This window comes from Cygnus olor, chromosome 17, assembly GCF_009769625.2.
Source record: "Cygnus olor isolate bCygOlo1 chromosome 17, bCygOlo1.pri.v2, whole genome shotgun sequence".
NCBI lineage: Eukaryota > Metazoa > Chordata > Aves > Anseriformes > Anatidae > Cygnus > Cygnus olor.
In genome coordinates, this window is record NC_049185.1 from 4,319,573 (window position 1) to 4,339,505 (window position 19,933).

General features: G+C 52.4%; 1 protein-coding gene across 3 annotated transcripts; it reads left to right on the forward strand.

Annotated features, from left to right (window-relative positions):
* The first annotated feature begins 3,956 nt into the window (after positions 1–3,956).
* Positions 3,957–17,331, forward strand: LOC121079387 (short-chain specific acyl-CoA dehydrogenase, mitochondrial-like). Of its 3 annotated transcripts, XM_040576539.1 has the most exons (13): positions 3,957–4,215; positions 4,665–4,778; positions 5,296–5,407; positions 5,645–5,817; positions 11,086–11,249; positions 12,771–12,920; positions 13,130–13,241; positions 13,649–13,800; positions 14,079–14,249; positions 14,803–14,940; positions 15,208–15,303; positions 15,513–15,569; positions 15,937–17,331. In XM_040576539.1, exons 1-13 carry the CDS (start codon positions 4,005–4,007, stop codon positions 16,087–16,089), a joined length of 1,803 nt encoding a protein of 600 aa, XP_040432473.1. In that variant the 5' UTR covers positions 3,957–4,004; the 3' UTR covers positions 16,090–17,331. The 3 variants fall into 3 exon arrangements, with proteins under 3 accessions (XP_040432473.1, XP_040432475.1, XP_040432474.1); XM_040576540.1 differs by lacking the exons at positions 3,957–4,215; positions 4,665–4,778; positions 5,296–5,407; positions 5,645–5,817 and adding an exon at positions 10,746–10,858; XM_040576541.1 differs by lacking the exons at positions 11,086–11,249; positions 12,771–12,920; positions 13,130–13,241; ... (4 more) ...; positions 15,513–15,569; positions 15,937–17,331 and adding an exon at positions 6,728–7,409.
* The last annotated feature ends 2,602 nt before the right edge of the window (positions 17,332–19,933 follow it).

The following is a 19,933-nucleotide window of genomic DNA, read 5'->3' on the forward strand; positions in this document are numbered from 1 at the left end:
AAGGGGAGGCAACGCTGTCGGTCATGTTCTGCGCCTGCATCCAGCCTCAGGGCAGTGCTGTTTTAATTTGCCCTTCATCAGCCCCTCTGTTCTGCCATGGGCGTGCAGGGGCGCAGCTGGCAGTTGTCTCACAGTCTGTGCTCTCAGCTTCCATGTCTTTAGGCCAGGCCATTTCCCACGTCCGTGTGCGCGGCTGAAACAACAGCTCTGACCCTTCTGAGTATCCCAAGTGGCAGGGAGCAGAAAGCCAAATGAATTCCTGTCTTTTTGGTGCCTTTGTGTCGGGCTTTGAATAAAAGTCCATTTGAAGAAGCTTCTCTTTTTAAGGAGCTTCTGAGTTTGTGTTGTGGTTTTTTTTTTGTTTGTTTGTTTTTTTCCCCCCAAGGGACAGGTGTTCCCTGCCCCTGTGATCAGCTGGGGACTGTCTCGCTGTCCCTTGGTGCCGGCTCCGGAGATCACAGCTGAAGCCCAGAACTGCAAGCGAGTATCTTTGGTGCCAGCCCTTGAGGCCAGTGGAAAAAAAAAACAAAACATCGCAGGGAACAGAAGAACTGGAAGGGCTCCTTCAGGTCTGGTCTCCCCCAGGAATCTCCTGAAGGCAGGATGGAGAACTTGCAGACAGCCTGGTGCCTGCGTGTCTGTGCAGTTCGGAGCAGAGTGAGTCACAGCTGGGGCCTGGTAGTCGTGCGGTGCGTAGAGCTGCTGAGCGTGGCTGGGGGGTCCTGCTCCCCCAGCTCACCTGCCGAGGGCTTCCCCTGCCCCATTGGGGTCTGAACAGGGAGCAGGAACCCGTGCTTTGTCCCTTGGTCTTCCTTTAAGTTGAAATTGCAACAGCCAGGGAAATGTGTTGGAAGCCTGGGCTGAACAGGCCTTTTGTTGATGGAAAACAGCAGGAGGAGGGGAGAGGACCAGCAGAGCAGCTTCAGCCCTTGATGTGAGCCAGATTCTGAGCAGCTGCGAAGTACCAAGTGTTTGGTGCCTAAATGTGGGAGAGATGTCTGCTTCATGCACTTATGCGGTGGGGAGGGAAATATCCTTGCTGAGAATCCAAGGGAAATGGGAGCTGGGCCAGCGCTGAGCTAATTTACCTACTGGCGCTTCTGCATCTCTGCAACAAATGCCAAAGTCTAATACAATTCAAGGATGCTTTTTTTTAACGTCAGCCTGGTTGCACCAGTCTGTCTTCACTGGCTAGTCCCACGTAGGCTCAGCTGAGGATTCTCAACGGCACAAACACAACGCTGGGCTGGGGCTGTGAAGGCTCAGATGTGACTGCGTGGAATAGGCCTCCCGTGCTGCGTCCCTGCTCTGCGCGCTGGCCCAGCGGGGCTGGAGCACGTGCGTTTCACCCTGGATCTGAAGGGATTCGTCCCAGGAGCATTGTAGCAAGCACGTTGGAACGGTGCTGGGCTGGGTGGGAGAGGTGAAAGCAGGTCCATGTCTTCCGGGACTCTGGCTTGCTCAGAGTTTATTGCTGTATATTAAATACTATTTTTGGAGATTGGGGGGAAGATGCGGGAGGGGGAGGGATGTGGCAGCACTGTCCCTAGGCTGATCAGTGGGATGCTACTGCAGGTTATTGATAGGTTTTGATTTTTTTTCCCAAAAAGTGCTTTATTTAAAAATAAAAACATAAAAATTAAAAAAGGAAAAAAAAAAAACCACACAACAAACAGAAGTGCTTTCCTCCGTGCTTTCCTCCCTCCTAGAAACAGTGCTGGATGATTAGAAAATGTGAATAATCTTTTGCAAACATCAAAGGTCTCTGTTAAAGAGTTTGTGCGATGGAGGTTTCAAGGCAAGGGGCAAAGTACAGCTTGAACCAGTTTAACTGGGGTGAGTGAATCTAGGAAACGTGAGATCTCTGCCCTGGAGTTGTTCCTAGTCGCATGCAGGGAGGATGTGTTTGCCTGTCCTACCGCGGCCGTTTGTCACACTGTAACAGGTCTTAGCTCCCATGCTGGAGCGCAACATTATTTGGAAACTGGCTGCTGAATTTGGACTGGTGTTTTACGGGGCTTCCACGGGGGACTTCCTGTGTTCAGGGCTTTCCGACTCAGAAACCAGCCTGCTTGGTGAAGCGGCCCTGGAGAAAGAAGGAGCAGAGGCAGGATCTGCACTTCGTGCCAGGAAGCAGTGGCCAGGACGGTGAGATGCTGGCCTGGTTCCAGCGGTAACGTTCGGGTGCCGTGGATGTGGTGTCTTTAATGCTGGTAGCTGGCCCCGTGACCTGTGCCGATGGCATCAAGGGCACGTCGCAAACTGCTTGAAGCTGTAGGTCTGAGCTGTCTGTGAAGGCTGAAGCAGTGTGGGGAGGGATCCCCACCTGCGCTTGTCACCAGTACAAAGGATTTTGGAGGAGGATTTTTTTTATTTTACTGTCCATTGCTTTGTGTTATAACAACTTGCAGTGACATTTTTTTTTTAGTTTGTTTTGCAGCAAGCTTGGGCCCTGGGTGAAAAGCACAGATGTCTATTTCTGATTGCATTGGCTTTGCAGAGACTTGTTTTGGGGAAAAGACGGGTGTGGGGGTGGGTTATTTTATTTTTGGTACACGGTAGCTGTTTTATTTTTTAATTTCCCCAGGATGTTTGGTTGAGGGAACGTTCTGAAATCTACTGTCTGGCAGTTTTAACCAGCAGTGTGCTAAAGGAAAATAAACAGAATTATATTGTCACTCGGATGGGGTGGTTGGTCTTCTGTCACGCTGGGGAAGGGGGAGCCCTCCCTGCCTCGCAGCTCAATGCCCCCCGGCACCGCTGCAGTCCTGAGCCTACAGCAGAGCCTCCATCCCTGCTGCTCCTCATCCGACACTGCCTTGCTGCCACCTTCCCAGCTTTTTGGGGCGATGGAGCATGACCCGTGCTCTGCAGCATCCTCTTAACAGCACTGCTGCCGACCTCGTTGCTCCCTGCTCGCCTCAGGAGCGCCAGAGACACCATCTGCCTGCAAGCTGTCCCGCTCTTGGCTTGAAACGACGGCAGTCGGAAGGGACTGTAGGTGGAGCAGAGGGACCGTGGTGCGTTCGTCCCCGGGGTGCCAGCTCCCGGCTGCTCTGAGGCACGAGGGGTGTTGGCCCCATGCTCTCACAGCGGCCCTGTGCCTTTTCTGAGGTGCTGCTGGCAGCTGGGAGGGACTGAACCCACCCCTGCCAGGAGGATTTGGGAGCACTGGCATGGGCAGGCTCCTGAAAGAGCATTTTGTTGGCAGTAGCTGCTTATGAGCAGCAGCAGCAGATGTCACTAACCGCTGCTCTGTTCCCAGTCACCCCCTGCACACTGAGCCTTGGCTGGGCTCTGGGGGCTCCGTGTCCCCGCAGCCCCAGGGCCTGCAGCCTCGGCACACAGCGGAGTGCGTGCTGCCGCTTCCTAGAAGGAGCAGGGCTCCCCGGAGCACAGAGGCCTCCTGTTCTCTGTAATTAACCCGCAGCCCTGCGGGATCCAGGCCGTGATTCAATTAACGAGACGTGGGTTCCCTCGCGGCGAGGCCTGGGAGCTCCCGCTTTGTGGGGGCTGGCTTGTGGTGCTGCCGGCCCTGGCCCTGTGCCAGGGAAACGGGGCCACGCTGCCTGCTCAGTGGCTTTATTTTCCCACTTGGTTGGGGTTTATTGCCCCAGATAATTTTTATTTCCCTAGATAATTCCAGGCTTTTCCCTGAGGCATGCCCCAGCGCCATCCAGCACAGCTCCGGGACGGGGGGGGCCTCCTGCCACGGGGGCAGGCACCCTGAGCCGGGTCGTACCGTGCCGAGGCCGCCCAGCAGGTGGGGGACCGGGGCTGGGGAACCGGGACCGGGGCCGGTCCGTGCCGGGACTGCCTGAGGGGGGGACACACTGCCCCTCTCGGTCGCCCCTCCGGACCGCGCACGCGGCGGGCCCTGCTTAGCTTCACACCCCCTCGGCGTTGCTAGGCAGCGCCCGCGCCCTCTGACCCGCGCAGCGCCGCCCGCCGCTCCCATAGCTACCGCGGGCGGTGGCGGCCATCTTGGCGGCGGCGGCGGGGCGATGAGCGGCTCCAAGGCGAGGGCGGCGGCGGCGGCGGGGCCGGAGAAGAAGCCGCCGCCGAGCACCGGGGGAGCCCTCAGCCGCCTGCGGGGCCGCCGAGGCTCGGGGGACGCGGCGCCGCGGCCGGGGACGCTGTGGACCGAATCCGAACTGCTGGCGCTGGAGACCGTCCGGCCCGAGCACGTCCTGGGGCTGTGCCGGGTGACGGAGAGTGAGTGAGGGCTGAGGGGGGCTGGGGGCTGTGAGGGGCTGAGGGGCTGTGAGGGGCTGAGGGGGCAGCGCTGTGGGGCCCCCTCATGCCGCTCCGTGCCCCTCAGGCTCGGTGCCGCTGCCGTCTGAGGACCGGGGATGCCGGGGCTGCATTGCCCGCTTCTGCCCGCGGCTCTCTTACAACTTTCAGAAGGTTGTGTGGTTTTTTTTTTGTTGGTTTTGTTCTGGGATGCTGCTCTCTGCCTTTCTGACCAGATTCCTTTCTTGCTCTTCTCCTTGGCACCTAGCACGCTTTTGTTTCTTCTAGCCTCAGTTTTGTTCTGCTTGCCTGAAGCTTCTGAAAAAAACAATTTGCAGTATGTACCTTAAAGGGCTAGTTTAAAAAAAATTCCTTTGGTAGTTACTCGGAGATCATTTGAAATGCTAGTACGTGTTTTCTTTTTCTTCTAGATTATTTATGCAAACCTGAGGACAACATTTACAACATTGACTTCACCAGGTTCAAGATCCGGGACCTCGAGACTGGAACAGTGCTGTTTGAAATTGCGAAGCCTTCTGCTTCAGGTATGTTATCCTAACATCGCAAAGAGGCTAGAGGGACTCAGGGAAATGAGAAGCTGCAGTGCAGGGCTCATGCTAAGCAGAAAAGTCTTTCAGTATGTCCTGGGGACTAAATCCCTTTCCTTTACCTCAACACTGAGTTTTCCCGTGCTGTGAAATTTCCTAGTTTTGTCATAAAAATGTGATTATAGCGTGACGGGGGAAATCTTATCAGCTGCAAATCTTCCCTTGTTGGCTAGCCGGGGCACAGAGTTTCTTACACGTGTTTTGGTAATTACAAGGGGGGGATATCCTGTGAGATTGAGGGCGGTTTTAGCTCCGGAACCACCAAGGCTGAGCCAGCTGTCTTATCAGATATTCTCTGTAGTTCTTAGTGCTAGTTTGAGTCTCAGACCGTTTCTTAAATATCTTCATGTTCAATGCCTAAGTAATAGCAAGGCTGTCCTGATATTCCTGCTAGCCAGTATTACTTTACATGTATGCTATTGGCAGAGTAACTCTGAGCTGGTGCATTTTCTAGAGCAAGACGATGAGGGTGAAGATGACAACAGTGAACTTGATGCTAGTGCAGGCCGCTTTGTTCGTTACCAGTTCACCCCAGCGTTTCTTCGTCTTCGGACTGTTGGTGCAACGTGAGTAAGAGTTCATAAAAAGAGGGGAGAATGAGATGTTTATGTAGCGTCACTGACTGTTGTAACTAGAATCAAGGACTAGAGAAAACCTGTCTTGCACTAAGAATATCTAAGCGTCTCTTTCTGGAACGATCTGTTGGATTCTTCTGTAGCCTTGGGTCAAAGGCTCTGCTCTTCTCAGTAGGAAGAGAGGAAGGTTGTCTTAGCTGTTTTTTTTTTCCTACTTTTGGCTTACAGAGTGGAATTTACAGTGGGAGAAAAGCCAGTGTCAAACTTTCGAATGATTGAGAGACATTACTTCCGAGATCGCTTGCTGAAGAACTTTGACTTTGATTTTGGCTTCTGCATCCCCAGTAGCAGGAACACATGCGAACACATCTATGAATTCCCTCAGCTCTCAGAAGACCTTAGTAAGTACCTCCCTTTCCGTACTGAGTTGTTTTGTTTGTGTATGCATATGTGCTCATTTTTTCCTTCTCATTTTCTCTCTGCTTGTGCAAAGAGTTGTGAGTGGGATGGAGGGACAGGAGTAAGTAGGTACACATTCCTTGTTTAGGCTGTGTTTAATCCTGAGTCACACATTTGTGCTGCAAATTCTCCACCTTTGGAATGAAAGCCTAAGGCAACCTGTACTGTCACGTCACAGGCTGCAAGAAGAATTGGTCAGTTACAGGGCTTTTGTGCCTAATGCCCGGCAATGTAGTCCAGAAAGTAAGAAAACCTTGAAAAAGGGTTCTCCCAGTAGTCACACGGCTGTTTTCAGCACTTGCTTGTTACGGCTTGAGCCTCCAGCTTTGGAACAGAACTGGCTTTTCTCTGAGAGGTGTGTTTTTGAGCCGACCAAGATCTCTGCAAATACACATTGTGCAGGCTATGTTTGACCTCAGGGGCTGGATAGAGCAGGGGCGTGTGGTGTGGGCCCTTCCGTGGCTGCCTGGCCGCGGGAGGAGGCGCAGTGTTTGCACCGCGTCTGTGTACACGTGGGGAGTGCAGCCACTTGCTTTTATTTGCGGATTGCAGCCTCTGCCTACAGACAATGATCGCTGCTTGCTTTAGCGGTGGCTCTGACAGTTTCCATGTCTTGTGAGAGATTACTCCACCCATTTGTTTGCTTTTGGCAGTGCTTGTCCTGGGAATAGGAAGAGCAGGCTGGAGCCTTTGAAGCGTGCCCAGCAGTGTGGTTTGCTTCTCTTACTTGGATAGGGCAGAGCATCAGCCTGGTAAATCCAGCAGAGTGGCAGAGCCCTTTTTATTCTGACTTCGTGCTGCCCACTGGAGTGTGGCAGGCTGCTGAATGTAATTGAGCTTTCTCTTTCACAGTCCGTCTGATGGTTGAAAATCCATACGAGACCCGCTCAGACAGCTTTTACTTTGTGGACAACAAGTTGATAATGCACAACAAGGCCGATTACGCGTACAACGGAGGACAGTAATCATGTGTGTCCGTGGATGCCGTGCTGCCGTTACCATTCCAGATGTCCAGGACCGGACTGGAGCTGTCTCATGCAACAAGGCTTCTTGTCAAACCTTTTTTTCTTGCGTGAGGCTGAACACATGAAGCAAAGAAGACAGCTCCCAAAAGTAAAGGAACTCTCCCTGCAACGCTTCACTATCCACCACTCTTAACATATCCAGCCTCTGGCATTCTCCATTTCTGGATACCTTCTGGTACCCTGGTTAGGTTATGGATCAGAGGCACTGTTAGAAAACTATTGCTGTTACAGTTTTTATAGCTTAGGTTGCACTTTTAGTGCTTCTCATGTTTCACCTATTGGGTGACTACCCTCTTTCAAGAGGTCAGATTATTCGGGTAAGCTATTTCTTAGCAGGACAATTTGCCCCCTTTGGGTAGCCACTGACACCTGAAGAGCAGATCTCTTCTTCACTTGGATAGATCGTCTCTTCCGTGCATAGTGGTTTAGTTTGTAGCATGGCTGAGGTTGCTTTTTAGGGTGCATCCCAATATTCTCCAGTGGGAAAGATAAAATAAGAGACTAATTCAGCTTCTGAGTGATGCAGGAATCTTATTTCTATATCCAGGGGTCTGAGCAGCCCCCTGGGAATGGCTCGATCAGAGATGTCACTAGGGAGAAGAGATGGGGGAAAAAAAGAGGCTTTATCCAGTTTGGTCGTTGAGTCAGTCTGATAGCATTTCTGTCTGAGCTTTTGCAAGCAAATAGCTGAATTTTGGAGCTCAAGGGTCAACCTTAGAGCTGAATTTAATCTCAGTATATTTATCATTTCTCTTGCTTCCCCTTGCGTAGGTTTCTTGGCTCTTGCTACGGAATGTATTGGTTTTGGACCAATGGCGCATTGTCAGTCTAGCTGGGGCGCAGGGGAGGTGTCGGTTTAGTGGGGCTTAGAGGAGAAAGGGAGAATGGGGAAAATCACTTGAAAAACACTTAGGAAGCAAAGCTTCCTGGGCTTCAATCTCTGAATACTTTTAAACCTTTTAAACCTGAATGTTGGAGGTGCTGGAAGGAGAGACGGTGCTGTTACCGTTTGCTTTGTTTCTGCTGAGGTACTAGAAGCTAAAAACCCCAGGTCAAATCATTCAGTGTTACAGAGGGGGATTCGTAATGACCAAAACGTGAGAACTGACATTCTCTTTTTAATTGTCGGAGTTCCTATCACTGCTTTGCGTACTTGGCTGCTTATTTATATTTGAGGAAGTCTCCTGCTGAGTTAGTGACTGCCAGACCAGAGGGTGTCTCCACAGCAGCGCTTGGGATCTGGCGATAGGAAGTAGCACCGTGCGCTGGGTAGAGGAGAGCTCTGCTTCTCAGTGACTGCGCTGGTGCCCAGCTCCTGACCATGCAGAACCTCAGTGACCAAAACCCTTCTCTGCTTGTTTTCTGCGTCAAGTCTGGTGGTTCTGCTGGGCTGGCCAGCCCTGCCTGCTGTGCAGGGGAGTTAGGTCGTGTCTGGACTAGAGACACTTGCTGGTCTTAGTTCCACTCGTTCCCCAAGATAGCTGAAACCTAGCCCCTTGGCAGGTACAGTCGGTTACCTGCTGTGTTAAGGCCGATTCAGCGTAGGTTCTGTGTTAGCAGGATGAATTGGGGTGGACATCACAGCCTGCTCATGCGTAGACAGCAATAGGAAGCCGCTGCCTTTACCTCACAGATTAACGATGGGAGCCTTGGCGTAGAGGATCAGCGAGCAGCAGTGTAAGCAGTGAGAGTATGTGGGGCGGCAGTCACGAAAGAATCTCCAGCTCTTGGGAAGGATTTTTAATTATGATTAACCACAACAAATGACCTGTTCTGGGTGGAGCATTAATCATGAGCAACCACAACAAACGTCTTGGGAATGTGGAGGGGCAAGGGCTGTGTGGCTGAAAGACGAAGAACAGTTCTGCTGCCATCGCTCCGCTCCAGCATCTCCAAGGGCACTGAGGGGGTCTTGGTTAGTTATTTCAGGGTTAGTAGAAGTGGAGCTTGAGGTGCCTCCTGCAGCAGCTGTCTTTACGCGGGCTCATGCCACGCTGTTGAGATGGGAAACTTTTGTTCTGCTGGAAGAATATTTGCTTGTGACAAGGCAGAGCTGCCCAGAGGTGTGCTTTCCACCCCGGAGCATTCTGAGCTGCTCAGGTAGGGTCAGAGGAGGCTGTTAGCTGTTCCCAGGACATTTTAGCATATTGAGCTGAATTTTTATGTAGTATAAATCCAGGTGCCTTTAGATGTTCCTTGTATCTCGTTTTCTGTATGAAGCAAACTGCTTTTCTTATGGATGTGACGTTTCCCGTCTGTTTTCCGTGTCACCGAGTAAAGATACTTAGAGGAAGACAGACCATTGCCAGAGCGAGCAGCAGGAATTGCTGCACGGGCACGTACCGACCTGTGCGAGCCGCGGGCGGCCGGCAGGCAGCTCTGCGGGGCCGGGAGCGTTTGTAGGGCCGTGGCTGCCATCTAGCCGCTGCCTTGCGAAGTGCCACTGGCCAGCCTGAGCACCCTGCCGGGCATAAATACGGCGTGGATGCTTAGAGGAAAGCTGATTCCTGTCTTAGGCAATCATTACCTCAGCCAGTCGCGATGAGAAAAAAGCATCGAGGCAGTGGCTTTCCCACTGGTGAATGTATCATCTACTCAGCAATAAGGAAAGGAAAACGGGAGGAAAACCAGGAGGCTTGCAGGCAGCGCTAGCAGCCCTCAGACAGTTTCTAGATGGATGTTTGCTTTGCCAGATCAGAAGGTCTTTGCCCAAAAAGCATGCTGCAGAAATAAGGCCCTAGAAGAGGGCAACCCAGCACTGAAAAGGGTGATTGTAATCCAAAAGGTCAGGGATTTCTGAACTCATCCCTGAGGCAGAGGTGATGTCTTTGGTAAAGTGATCTAACAGAGCATCTTCCCTCGGTTCTGTGTGCTCTGATGCTGTAACGATGGATCAAAGCTTCCCACGCCAGTGAGCTAGGGAGGAATTCCGGTAGGATCTCACCCTTGTCAGGTGAACGGTCCCAGCCGGGTGCTGACAGTGAGGGAGCTGCTTTAATGTCAGGCGGAGTTTGAGCAAGAGAACGGGTACCTGCGCAGGCAGCTTCTCAGGTCACTTGTGCCGAGTTGGAAGAAGAGGGCTGGGATCATGCTGTGCTCCGCTCTAACAAAGGGACCAAACCCACACATCCTAAATCTTTCCGGTGTTTGTCCTCTTAGGACCAGGACCTCTTTTTCACACTTCTGAGGCGAGTGCTTTGGACTCGTGCCAGCGAACTTTCTGGACAGCTGTTTCGGGACTGACTGAGGAATATCCGTGAAGGAAGGTGTCCCTTGTCACGGGCTGGGCACTGCTGTCCTTGTCCCCTGCTTTCGGTAGGAAGTGTCTTCCTCCGCGTGCTTTCCTTAGGATTTTCAAGGCTTCTCGCTGCAGAGAAGCATCGACAGCAGCTTGCCCTCTGGTGCTGGAGGACGTTTACCTGCTTGCCTGAGGGTTTGGGAAGAATAAAGTGGTTACAAGCTAGAAATGAACGAGGGAAGTGGCGGTGGCGAAGCAATAAGGTCCAGCTGCGGTGAGCTCTCAGCTCCGTGTCTCACTACCTCACCCTCGGCTGGCGGCGGTGCCCTGTGCGCTGTCACAGCGGGCTGTGCCCCGTGCTACCTGAGCGCCGCCCTCCCTGCGCTGTTCGGGGGCACAGCCCCGGGACGGTGCCCGCCCGTCCTGCCCCTCTTCCTGTGCCGCACGGAGGAGCGACCTGCAGCGCTGCTGCCCCTCGGTGCCGTTACAGCAGGCGGGGCTCGCAGCGCGGCCCTGGGGCTGCTGCCGCCTGGGGGGCCCCGCCCCGCCCCGCCCCGCCCCCCCCCCGGCTCTGCACGGGCGCTGGGCGGATCTGGGGGCGGGGCCTCTCGCGAAGCCGACCCCGCCCTCGGCATCTGGCGCATGCGCGGTGCGCGCTGCCCTGAGGGATGGCGGCGGTCGTGGCTGCGGGCCTGTCCCTGTCCCGCGGCGCGCCCCGGGGTGAGGGCGAGGGGCCGGGGGGGGGGGGAGCGGCCGGGCGGGGGGGGTGGTGGCGGGGGGGGTGGTGGCGGGGGGGGTGCCCCGGTGCCCTTCAGGGCCTGAGGGGGGGGGGTCGGGCCCTGCAGCGCCGCCTGGGGCCGGGCCGGGCCGGGCCGGGGTCACCCCCCGGTGTCACCCCGGCGGGCCGGGGCAGCCTCCCGCCGCCTCACGCCTTGCCCCGCTCCCAGCGCTGCCCTGGGTCGGGCTGCGGCGGCTGCACACGGTGTACCAGAGCGTGGAGCTGCCCGAGACGCACCTGATGCTGCGCCAGACGTGCCGCGACTTCGCCGAGAAGGAGCTGATGCCGCTGGCGGCCCAGCTGGACAAGGAGCACCGCTTCCCCGCACAGCAGGTGCGTGACGGGCGGCCCCCCGGCCTGCAGCAGAACCCGCACGGGCGTTTTAACACGAGTACCGCCGCCTGTTTTGGTGCTCAGCACGCAGAGATGTTCCTGGGCTTCTCTAGCACGAAACATCCTCTGCAGCTCGTACTTCATAGCAGGAAATGCTCGTTAGGCTGCCTTCTCAAGTTGTTGAAACGCTTTTATTGCACGTACGTAGCCATAACGTGGTTCGTAGTGAGGAGCCCTAGGAGAACTGAGCACGTTTCTGGTGGTGGAGAGAAAAGGCCAGGAGGCAGATGTTGGTCGTCCCCTAGGGCTGTGAAGAAATGGGGGTGCTGCTCAAACCGTGGCTTGTGCGAATCAGTGCAGCAAGTCTGTGCTGTGTTGAGCAGACTGATGCACCTATTGCATTGTGGTGAAATATTAAGCCCAAGAAAAATAAACAGTTACGTTAGCCAAAAGGCTCCAAGCAAGCAGTGTCAGAGGCATGCAAGTTTTGTTATATTCCTTTTATTGTATTCCTTCTATTACATTCCTCCTTCCTGTTAAGGAGTAAGGAAGATAGCCAGGAAAGTCATATCTGTTCTAAGGAAGAAATAACTGCCATCTTACTTCACTGGTCTTACCTGAGATTTTTACATTTGATTTTGAACATTTTCACATGAATGCGTAGGGGAAAATTCAAATTGTAAACAGCATTTATTAAGATAAAGCAACATGCGTAGAACTAGCTGCTTCATCCTTCTTCTGGATTTGAAGTGAAGGATGAGTGTTTTGGGTGTCTGTACAGGACGAAAAACATTTGTTTAAAAATTCACAGGTTGTATTAAAGCAAGCAGAGCCTGGTAATACACTTACTTCTGCAACACCAAAAGATTGGGCTAAATTTGTTATATTGCATTTTAAATACAAAAATAGAGGACAGCTTGTTTTTCTCTTGTATATTGCCAGGTATTAATAAGAGATGGATGTAGAGTGAGACAGTGCTCTGAATTAAGCCAGGGGTGGAAGGTGGGGTTGGAATAATTTGGAACGTGACCAGCAATTAAATTCTCAGGAAAGTGAGACCTGGCTATAATGGAATGAAAAACTGTCTTCTTGCGAAGTGTTCTGTGGGTCATTCATTCTGTAAAATTCTTTCCTTGTGCAGTCCTAGGCTGAAGCACAGCAGACTCAAAGGTAAAGTTCTGATGATTTTTATCAGCTAGATTTCCCATGCAGGGCTTCCAACCGACAGGGGTAGCGTGAGGGGAAAATGTTGGTGGGAGGCTGAGAAAGTTCTGGTGAGGCTGTAGCTGCCTATCTCATCAGGAGCTCATCCTAGCCAGCAATGACCATGTACAGCTCTTGTCGAAGTCACTAGGGACACCTCCCTGTTTGCTCAGCCACATTCCCATTTCACCAGGAGTTAGCACATCTTCACCTGTGTGTAGCCCTGCCATGGCCCGTCCTTATCGCCGTCTGTCTGCACGATGTGTTTGCTGGGACGCCGGGGGAGCAGAGCGCCTTACTTCTCCATTCCCCATGCAGGTGAAGAAGATGGGTGGCTTAGGGCTGCTGGCTATGGACGTGCCGGAGGAGTACAAAGGCGCAGGCCTCGACTACCTGGCCTATTCCATCGCGGTGGAGGAGATCAGCAGGGGCTGCGCGTCCACGGGCGTCATTGTCAGCGTCAACAACGTAAGTGCCTCGGGGCTGCGCCGGAGGGACAGGCCTGGAACTGAGCCAGCACCAGGGTGGTGGTTGGAGAGGGGCATATGGGAGAAACGGGAGAAATGGGAGCTGTTCCCGTGGTGGGTTCTGGTGTGCTGGGGAGCACTGAGATATTTGGGGGTTTATAGGTTGCTCATACCTTCAGCAGGCACTAACTCAGCTCTCCATTCTCAAAGTCTCTGTATTTAGGGCCAATACTCAAGTTTGGTTCTGAAGAACAGAAGCACAAGTGGATCGCTCCCTTCACCAGTGGGGATAAAATCGGATGTTTTGCTCTTAGTGAGCCAGGTGATGTGACTGTTCCCGTGCTGTTGCAAAGGACGTAGGGTAACCTTCCTTAGTCAGGTTTAGAATGGACTTTAGGTCTGACAGGCCTAAACAGTTTGCAGACAGGTGGGTTATAACACTTCATTTAAATGAAGTCTCAGCGCCCAAGGTACGTGTGGCACCACACGGTCCGTGCTGAAAACTTTCATCCCTTCTGTGCGAGCAGAGCCCTGGAGATGGCGGCATCTCTGCCACTGACCTTTCCCTTTCCTGCTTGGAGCCACTGTGGGCGGGGTGGTAGTGACAGTGGTGACACCACGCAGTTCCAGGTGGTGCCACAAGCTGACAGCAGGGCTGCAGGCAGGCGCTGGCTTTGCACTATAGGCTGCCGCTGATCGCCTGAATGGTTTTTGTGCTGCCTTGCTCAGGAAATGGCAGCGATGCGGGAGCAGCATCCACAGTGGCACGCCTGGATGGTGACGAGTGGGTCCTGAATGGCACCAAGGCCTGGATCACCAACGCCTGGGACGCCTCGGCCACCGTGGTGTTTGCTACTACAGATAAATCCCTGAAGCACAAGGTGTGTTCTGCAAGTCGGTTGGGAAAAGAACTTGGGAGTAAAGGAAGTGACGGGAGCACCACTCTGAAGGGGTGCGGGGGGGGCTATGCAGGGTATTTTGAGCTGTGCAGGCGTTGCACAGGGCGGGGCTGATGTGTGTGGGCTTTGTTGTACTTCCTCGGCCCTCACCTTCTTTCTGTTCCCACGGCTCCTGTGGAAAAAACGTCTGCAGGAAGCCTGCTGACACCCAGGTACGTGCAAAGTCGTCACCATTCCTAAGAGTCTGGCTCCTGTTGCAGGGCATTAGCGCTTTCCTCGTTCCCATGCCAACCCCGGGGCTGTCACTGGGGAAGAAGGAAGACAAGCTGGGCATCCGAGCCTCTTCCACAGCCAACCTGATCTTCGAGGACTGTCGGATACCCAAGGCCAACCTGCTGGGGCAGCTGGGAATGGGCTTCAAAATCGCCATGGTAAGAGGTGGCTCAGCGCTGCAGCTGTGGCTGTGTGACGCAGTAGTTCCCCAGCTTGGCCATTTCCAAATCCATTTTCAGACTTAGGATAATGATGATGAGAGCTGCCAGTGTGAGCTGCAACATTAGGCATAGCCCCTTCTGGGCAGCACGTGAGACCGCATTCACAGAGCTCGGTGAATTTACCACAGAGCCTTGACAGCGCTTTTTTCATAGACCCAGCGTGGCAGTTCTCCAGTCGAGGAATGATGCTGACGGTGTGAGCAGGGATGGTTTTAGTTTAATTTTTCTCATCTGTCCATGTTCTAGCCTCCCATTTTGTATGCATAGATTAAGGGAAAACCTTGCATTTTCCCTAAATATTTTGGCCAAGGAGAGCTGTCCTGGGTGCACAGGGCATGCCCTGGATTGTCTCTAAAGGTGGATGAAATCAGAGCCAGGGCACGCGTGTCTGTGGCTGTCTGTGCATCTGCATGTGCGTCTATGTATGTGTGTCTGTGTGTACCACTTGGTCAGTTATGACCTGATTTAACACATATTTTGTCTTTCTCAGCAAACTCTGGATGCAGGAAGGATCGGCATCGCCTCCCAGGCGCTGGGAATAGCGCAGGCAGCCCTGGACTGTGCTGTGGATTATGCTGAGAAGAGGATGGCGTTTGGGTCGCCCATCACCAAGCTGCAGGCCATCCAGGTACGAGGTAGCCTGACCCATCAGGTGCTCACATTGCTGGGGTTGGCAGGAAAATGCACGTGGGCACTGGGACTTCACTCCGGGGGGCACAGCGCACGCTGCACTGACTGGGGTAAGCGAGGTAATTGTTTATGTTTTCAAACAGACTGTTAAGCTGGAGGCGCTCCTTTTCTAGTAGTATTGGCCTCAGAGGTGGGACGCTTTGGTGTATGTGCTCGTGCAGGCAGAGGCAGCCACCTCGGCCAAAGGCAGTGTTTGTCGTTGCAGTTTAAGCTAGCAGATATGGCTGTGGCCTTGGAGGGGGCGCGCTTGCTGACCTGGAGAGCTGCAATGCTGAAAGACAATGGGAAGCCCTTCACGAAGGTATTGTCACCCTTCCATCTGTCTAGCTGTGACAGCTCTGGACACAGGCTGGAGGCAAGAAACCCGTGTGATGTACAGCAGTGCTGCACTGAGCTCGTGCCCAGTCAGTGCTGCTGGTGTTTAACCACCGGCAGGTGGGTTAAACACGCAACTGGGGTGTCCCTTTTTTGTGATCGCTGCATCCTCAGTGATGTTTTCCTTCCCCAAAGGAAGCAGCAATGGCTAAGCTGGCGGCATCAGAGGCTGCAACAAACATCGCTCATCAGGTAACTACACAGCATGCTGGAAGCTGGGTTGTGGTCCTTCCCCATTTCACACAGCAAGCTGAGGAAAGTTCCTAGGGCCGGGGGGGGGGGAAGGCAGGGGATGATTCAATCTTTGCTAGAATATGTCTTTTTAAAAAATAAAAAAATAAAAAAATAAAAAAACCCTGGGTTGCCCATGGAAGAACTAACAACTACCCCGAAGTAGTTCATTTGCTGCCTGGGTTGTCACTGCTGTTACAACCAGCTCTAATCCTGTTTACTCAGCAACTGTAATAGCCCCATGTGCCCCCTTCCAGGTAGGATTAGCGCCTTTTATGGGGATTGTGGAGAACAAAGTCCTGGGACTGACCTGCTGCCTCCGTTTCAGGCCATCCAGATCTTGGGTGGGATGGGCTATGTGACAGAGATGCCAGCAGAACGTCACTACCGCGATGCTCGTATCACTGAGATCTACGAGGGGACCAGCGAGATCCAAAGACTGGTGATAGCAGGTCAACTGCTGAAGGCTTACCGTGGCTGAAGACCCTCAGAGCACCACGCTGCCCCAAAGTGCCTTCTAGCGGTGCACAACAGCAGTCCAGTCTTGGCCCTCATGAAGGAGGACAATGATGGAAGTTTTCCTCACCAGTGATTAACTGCCCTTCGTGTTAAAAATGTGCTGATTCTTCTTTGGACAAAGTATGGTGCATGGACGGCCCTATCTAGGTTGGTAAGCAATGGCCTGAGTGCAGGAGGGAGGAAGCACCCTGTGTGTAGGCGAGCACAGGCCTTTTCCTAGCAGAGCGTTTTTCTGTGGTAGCACAGCGAGTGACTTTGCTGTTCAGTAAAGTCAGCTGCGATCCTTGTGCACTTCCCTCCTGCTTCCTTCGTGAGGCTCTGTCACACGTGGTGTGTGTGATACCCAGCGCCAAGGTTCGAGGCACTGGGACGTGCCCTCTGTGCTGTCCCAAGCTGCAGGTTAAGCTGCCTTGGCTGCTGGAATAAGGAATTTCAGGTGGGGGATGCTCTGTGGTGGGCTCCCTGTGCAGCGCAGGCCATAGCAAGAAGTACAGCAGCAGCAGATGCGCACTGTTCCCCACTTCCAGCAGGCGAGGAGCTAGAGGGGAGGCCACAGGTACTGCCGACACACAAAGGACTCTGACACAGGCTGTGATGCTGCGTGTGTGGGTGTAAAAACAAAGGTAAGGAAAACAAAAACCCATCTTGCGCAGCACAGCCCTCAGCCTGTTTGCTCAGGCCCTTATGGCTGTAGCTGTAAAAGCAAAGTATAGAAAAGCTGCAATGGCTGAGACATATTTACAAGAAACTGACAATAAATGTTCCCCAGCCTGCTTTTAGTCCGCAAACAACTATCTAACAGGAACGTGCATGAAGTGGCAGTAACAGCCTTTAGTCTATAATGTATTTTGGGCAACAACTGGGAAATGCACAGGTGATACAGAAAACCTTACCAAGAAGCTTTTGCAGTAGCACATATCCTCAACTACTTAGTCTTTGGCAAAAAAATTGACCTTTAGACGATGAAACAGCCGAACAAAACGCTCTAAACTCAGGAAAAGCGGGCCAGGATTAAGACTACAACCTGTGTGGCCCACACCCTTGTCCAAACAATGCGTACACTAGATGTAAATGGTTATTTTCCTGTGGTGTCATTTGTGTAAGTTGTGTGGCAAATTAAAAAAAAAAGCCAAAAAACAGCAAATTATATTACATAAAAGAGAGCAGAGAAGACAAATAAAACCTGATTTTTTTTTTTAAAGGACCACCACTCCCCACTTTGTTTTTTTTAGTTCAAATGTGAGTTCCTGTAGAATAGTTTCTCCAGTCCCATGAGATCGAGGCGTAAACCACCCTGGCCTGCGCACACCAGTTGCACCACTTCGAGCTGCAGAGGGTGTCTGCTAGTGCAGAGGGCCCCGTAACACAAATACCTCTGCAGGGCACTAGAGGGCAATGGCATGTTGGGGCAAAGGTTTGCATTGCTCCTCGTAGGTCTCAGACCCAACAATGACCAGAAACTGAGCCAGGCAGTGATTTCACCTATGTTGTGAATTATGAAAGGCTTCTAGGCATGAGACACTCCTCGGGCTTCCTTTCTGCCTGTATCACTGGAAGGCTTGTTTGCATGGCTGTGGAGGAGCAAGTGAGATTATTTTACACAAGGCTGTGGTTTTTTTTTTTTTTTTCCCCCTCAGCTGCAGCAGGTGCTGCAGGCCTGGTTGCTGCAAGAAAGGGAGGACTTTGGGACCGCACCATTACTGTTCCCTGCTCGACTTCTCTGACCTCACACACTGAGGTCCAGCTGCAGCCCCAGTGAACCAGAACAGTCACTCCTAGGGCGCACCTGCTGCTGTTTTGCTTCTCTTCATCTCGCTGCTTCTCAGATCTACTTTACCACACCTTCATTGCTTTCAGCCTGTGCCTCTTCCCCCTCACACCCCCTCACTTACCCCCGTTAAATGACTGCTGCTTCTCTTCAGAGCAGAGTGGAATTGCCCCGCATGCTCACAGTGGCCAACCAAAGCAGGAGATCAGCTGTGAACATCTCAACCATCAGCACACCGCTAAAAACTACAAACTGCATGCACCAGAATCCCGTGGCCCTTCTGCAGAGAACGCAGGGGCAGCACCAAGTAATTGCCTGCTCCAAGGGAGCCCTGCTGCTGCACCTGTGACCACAGCCCACCTTTGGGAACTGGAGAGTGCGCTGTGTGCCTTGTTAACAAGCTTCCTGCTGGCTCTGACATCAGCATGACAGCTGACCTAGCGAACATGTTAACTGAGGCTACCAGCTGCATAGTTGATGCCAATTTGCTGAGTGCTGCACCTCTGCCATAGTCTGTAATCAATTACATTGCACATCATCAAATTACAGCAAGGGTGCAGCTGGTCAAAAATCACTGGTCTAGGTACAGTGTGACAATCAGCTTCATGAGCCTAGGAATGTGTTCAGAGCCTCTTACAGAGTTCCCTTTTGCTATTACATAAACAAACAAACATGCTGCAAGGGTGCAAAGTCTTTCAAACAAAAGCTTTTCCAATACCTTCCCTGCTGCCACAGATTCAGACAGGGATCTGTAACATGTCTCAGAGCACTGTTCTCAGCAATGTTTTGGGTTAAACAGCACAGTTACCTGTTACTAAACACAAAGACCTCCACAGAGCTCCCAGAGAGCTGGCTTTTTCCTGAGCACGGTGCTGAGATCTTACTCCTCTCTGCTGCTGTCAGGTAATTTTCGCTTTAACACATGTGCATCTGTTCCTCGGGGCTGTTACAGAAGGGAACTGCTGAGAGAGCAAAACACAAACAAGTTTTGCAGCATTAAATAGAGAGCTCTTACAAAGAGCTGCCCCCAGACAGAGCGCTCCCCTGGCAAGGGTAGGCAGGGCCAGGCTTCCTTTCAGAAAAGGCTCTATTTCAGGTTGAAGCTGAAAGTTTTTGTCAGTTTACAAACTGAGCTAAAGTTGCAAAGTTAAGGCACCAAGATGTGAAAATCGGGTCACATGCAAGTTAGAATGGGAAAGAAAGGCGCAGCTGCACTTTTCAAGGACACTTTTGCCCCCCAAATGGTCTAAATGTACATTAGATCAGTTACAACACAGACTGCAGGGAATGAAGCAGGAGAAACCTTGGAAGTTTCCAGTTGGAGATTAAAAACTCACCAGTTGAAGACCAGTTTCCAGGGCAGGAGGACTGATCACACGATGGCAGCAGGTCTGTCTGACATTTCCTGCTCCAGCAGTTCCTGTGGAGCCCTAACACAAACTCTTCAGCAGAAGAAACACAGTTACAGGAATGGGGTGCTGCTTTCCCCTCACCCACCAGTTAGAGTTGACACACTTTGTATCATATATATATGGCTCACAATCCCTTCATGAGTTCTCAGCAGACTGAAGGAGAAGACGAGCTCTTCTGGGCTGTCACAGTTGAGTACACACAGGGGAGAAGCACAGAACTCTTCCTGGGGAGCACAGGCGTTAGCCACATCCTTCCTGGCCCAGCCTTGCAGCCCAGTGTGGCACCAAGGAGCTGCCGGAGCCTGGAGCCCTCTCTCAGACTTCTCCATTCCTACCAGCACAGGGATGGGGCTCACCTCTGTCAGCTTCACACAACTTAGACACAAAACCAAGCAATGCCCTCAGCCTTCCATGTTTAAGCGGTGTATGAAATGTTTTGCTGGGACTCAGCTGAAGTTACTGCAGTATTGCTTTCACACCACAACACTTCTACTGGTCTTTTCTGACAGCGTTACTGCTAAGAAAAATAGGACAATTAATTTTGATTTTAAATTAAATTTTGTTCTGCCTAACTGGAGAGCCCTCATTAAATAGCACGGACAACACAATCACACATTCTGGTTTTG